The sequence below is a fragment of the Pinus tabuliformis genome, chromosome 5_2 (assembly GCF_031772625.1).
Source record: "Pinus tabuliformis cultivar Carrire ecotype Pingquan chromosome 5_2, CPIR1, whole genome shotgun sequence".
Lineage (NCBI taxonomy): Eukaryota > Viridiplantae > Streptophyta > Pinopsida > Pinales > Pinaceae > Pinus > Pinus tabuliformis.
Window position 1 is genome coordinate 1,055,817,343 of NC_142306.1, and position 4,608 is coordinate 1,055,821,950.

General features: G+C 48.1%; 1 protein-coding gene across 1 annotated transcript; it reads left to right on the forward strand.

Moving 5' to 3' along the window:
• Positions 1-376: 376 nt before the first annotated feature.
• On the forward strand, positions 377-3,910 carry LOC149162861 (uncharacterized). Its single transcript, XM_089435296.1, has one exon. The coding sequence runs from the start codon at positions 377-379 to the stop codon at positions 3,908-3,910; it is 3,534 nt and encodes a 1,177-aa protein (XP_089291422.1).
• The last annotated feature ends 698 nt before the right edge of the window (positions 3,911-4,608 follow it).

The window sequence follows — 4,608 nt, forward strand, 5'->3', positions numbered from 1 at the left end:
GATAGGAGGGAGAACCAGATTGGAACCAGAAGTCGATCGCTTCAAGGATTTTATCCAAAATGCCTCTCTCATAGATATGCCATTCTGTAATGGCACCTTCACCTGGAGTAATCGCGGAGTTGGCAAGCATCAGATTACCTCTAAACTAGACCGCTTTCTAATCTCGGATAATGCGGTGCATCTCGGAGGTGATCTTTCGGCGGCAATATTGGCTCATACTGGTTCAGATCACTAGCCGATCGCTCTGCAATGGTAGAGACCAGGGGATCGGACCAAAAGACCTTTCCGTTTTGAGGGATTTTGGCTTACACACCCCGCATTCAAGGACTTCGCCAGAACCATCTAGGCCTCTTTCATCCCACCAAAGGGATCAAAAATGTACCAGCTTCAACAGAAGTTGCGATTTCTAAAAAGTCACCTAAAAAGTTGGAATAGGGAGACCTTTGGGAATATATTTAAGGCGCAACAGGAGCTAAATCAGGAATTGGGGGATCTCCAACAGAAAATAATTAATGAAGGGCACACGGAGGCAACCGTGGATCAAGAATGGCACATACACAATCAACTTGAAGAAAGAAGAAAGCAGGAGGAAGTTTATTGGAGGCAAAATTCAAGGTTCAGGTGGCTAAAAGAAGGGGAGCGCAACACCAAGTTCTTCCATAGAACCACAGTGCAGAGAAGGATGCATAATAATATTCCATTCATTCAGAACCAAGAGGGGGCAAAAGTTGAGAAGCATGAGGAAATCGAAGAGATCCTCCTCAATCATTTCCAGCAGGTACACCAGGAGCAAGCAGTGGATCGGCAACAGGCGATTGGAAAGATAACCAGCAATATACCTAAACTTGTCACAGAGGAACACAACGAGCTACTCATGCGCCCTATTCTTATCCAAGAAGTAGATGAGGCAATGGCGCAGCTCAAAGAAGGTAAGGCCCCTGGACCAGATGGTTTCACAACCACGTTTTTTCATGCTTTCTGGGATTTGATTAAAATGGAGGTTTGGCAGATTGTAGAGGAATCCAGGGCTTTGCGCTGGCTTCTCCCCTCCCTCAACTCCACATTCATAACTCTCATCCCCAAAGAGGAGAACTCCATTACACCTGATAAATTTAGGCCTATAGCTCTCTGTAATGTCATCTATAAAGTCATATCCAAAGTCATTGCTAATAGGTTAAAACCTCTATTACCCATGCTCATCTCTCCGGAGCAGTCGGGATATGTAGAAGGCAGACAGATAATGGACGGCATTCTCCTCACACACGAAATCATTCACTCGCTCAAACAATCCAAGCAAGCTGGTATGTTACTCAAGTTGGATCTCTCTAAAGCTTTCGATAAGCTCAGCTGGTCCTATATTCAACACATGTTGAAAGCTTTTGGTTTTTGCTCCACATGGGTTCGTTGGATCATGAGCCTTATTACTTCCACTCATTTCTCCATCCTTGTAAATGGTATTCCCTCCCGCCCTTTCAAGCCCTCTCGAGGCATAAGACAAGGGGACCCCCTTTCCCCTTTCCTCTTTGTTCTTATGGCTGAAGGTCTTGGTAGACACGTCAAGCATGCCCTCCATTCTCAGCAGCTAAAAGGCATCTCTATCCACAACTCCCCTGCCTCCTCTCATCAACAATTTGTTGATGACACCATGCTCTATGGCTACCCCTCGGTTCAGGAAGCCTCTTGTTTAAAATCCCTGCTCAACGATTTCTCTGAAGCCTCTGGCACCCAGGTCAACTGCTCCAAGTCACAAATTTTCTTCTTCCATACCCCTCCGTCGGTTAAATCTGTTGTTTCCTGCATCTTATGCTTCCACTCAGCCTCTCTCCCATCCACTTACCTAGGATCTCCTCTCACTGCCTCTGCCATAAAGCAGCCCGCATGGCGCAATCTTCTAGAGAAACTCGAATCAAAACTCAATCTGTGGACTCACCGTTCTCTCAATCTAGCTAGTCGGGTGGTGCTCATTAAGTCCATCCTCCAAGCCATGCCTCTCTACCTTTTTTCTATCCTAGCTGCTCCAAAGTGGGTATTAAAAAGGTTGAGGAACCTGCAGCGTGACTTTTTGTGGGGAAGCTCAGCCACTAACCGCAAGTGGGCACTAGTGAAATGGGCTACTGTCTGTATGCCCAAGAACAAAGGAGGCATTGGACTCAGAGATCCTGAGTACAGCAACACCATCATGAACGCCAAGATCTGGTGGCAATGGGTGACTAATCCAGATAAGCTATGGGCTAAAATATGGACCGCCAAATACGCCAACAACAGGCCCCAAGTAGAGCTCATCAGATTTACACCCGCTGACAAAGGGTTGCTAATCTGGAACGCTGCCAAGCAGCATTACCAGCTCATTCAACAACACAGCTTTTGGGAAATTAGGAATGGTCACATTGCTAGATTTTGGAATGACGCTTGGAACCAACTTCCCAAACTCTCGAGTGTTCTTCCTCCAGCGATGGTTCCAAACAGGCAGGAGCAGCAGCAGGCAACAGTCCATCAATTTTGGATACAGGAGACAGAGAATGGGTTCAGGAAATGGCGACCGAGTAACCAGATAATCAGCAACACAAACACTCAGGAAGCAGCAGAACTTGAGAACGAGTTAAGGAAGAGAAGCATCCGGTATGAGGACAGCGATGACATACTCAGATGGGGCTATCTACCTAAAGGATCCTATTCCACCTCCGAGGCCTACAATCTTATCGGCAACTTTCCCACTAGGCCGGATCCTCTCTGGGGGAGAATTTGGGGCTTCAAAGCATGGCCCAAAATCTCCCACTTCCTCTGGATGGTAGGAAACAAAAAGATTCTCACCTGGGACAAGCTAAGGAGACGCAAATTTCAAGGTCCTTCGATATGTCACAATTGCTTTCAAGACGAGGAAACCTTGCAACATCTTCTGGACACCTGCTCACTAGCCAATCAACTATGGGAAAAGGTTAGCTTCAGATGCCAAGAAAGGTGCAAAGGAAACGGAGATATCATTGATTCCATCCGACAGTGGTCGAAAAGCCCCTATGACTGTGTGATCCTCAATCACCTATGGAATATCATCCCGGGCACAGTCTTATGGAACATTTGGAAGGAAAGGAACGGGCGCATATTTAAAAACCAAAGCTCTCCCATTGAGGAAATCTGGAGCAAACTGCATGGAAATCTCAGAGAAACCATGCTACTACGATCATGGACTAAAGAGGATCTCCCTACCACAGACAATGAAAAAAACATTCTCGACAATTGGAAGTTGCAGCTGCCACAAGAGTATGCCATGCATGAGCCAGCGAATTGCAACATCAAGGAAAACAGATGCTGGACTGCCCCTCCCATCAACTCATACAAACTCAACTTTGATGGGGCCTCCAAAGGCAATCCTGGACCAGCAGGATTTGGAGGCATTATTCGAAACCATAAAGGCACCCCCTTGCAGATCTACTTCGGCAATATAGGGTGGGACACCAATAACTCCGCAGAGTTGGAGGGACTCTGGCAAGGGATCTTATTAGCCAGGAGACTCAATCTTCAACCCCTGATAGTGGAAGGCGATTCCCAAATCCTCATCAACATGGCCACGCGCATTCAGAATGGCTCTCAAGCCAGAAAAGTTGTTGATAGCTGGAGACTAGAAGCAAGGCTAAACAACATTGCTCATGAGTTGCGCAATCATAGAGCCCTCTCCTTTCATCACACAAAAAGAGAAGGCAACAAGATTGCTGATCTCCTAGCCAATATTGGGGTAGAAAATAATCAAATCCTCCTAGCAGGTAATTTGGATATCATCCCAAGCACTCAACAGACTCAGGACTGTGAAAGTCTCATCCAAAGAGACGTTGCATCCCCGGATGCGGGTGATGGCACGTCAGACAGGGAAGAGCCACATGCCCAGCATGTGCCGCCCCGTGCTAATGATGCATAGTAATGGTTCACTGCAGCCGAGGTTTAATGTTCAACCACCCGAGCTCTTGGCACTCAATGCTACGCAGGGTGAAGCGATGTGGGTGCAGGAAGCAGTTATGGAAGGCTCTTATCGAAGGAATGTTGCGAGATTTCACAGGGAAGGCGGATCACTGCAGGCTCATTTGCATGGTAAGGCCTGGGTGGTGCAGGCTCGGAAGGATTCTGGACGGGTGGGCGCTCTCCTCCCTCAAAACGCAGCCACTGCAATCCGTCATTGCGACTTTGGTGAATGCCTCAGGAGGGAACAGAGCTCCAAGAGCAATTGGAGTGAATTTGAGGCGAAAAGTGAAGACACTCACTCGGGCAAAGTCCGCTCCGTGTTTGTTACTCCTGTGCGTGGTTTTTGGGTAGTTGTGTTCTGCCATGCATCAATCTGGGTACTGCAATCCTTTGGCAGTCACAGCGGGGACTTCAAGCCCACGAGCTCGGTCCTGGAACAAGTTGAAGGAGACGTGGAGTCTATGGCACGATTGCGGGAAAGACAACCGAGCAGAAGGGGACCGGGGCGAGGTGCATCTTCACGCCCCCCTGCAGCAGATGTGCACCATCACTGCTGCTGCTTCTACTGCCACAGGAGGGCGAGAGCCACCCCAATTCAGGCCAGTCAGTTCATGGAGGTCATCAGCTCCAGTGGAGGAGAGCCCGTGCTTCCAGCAT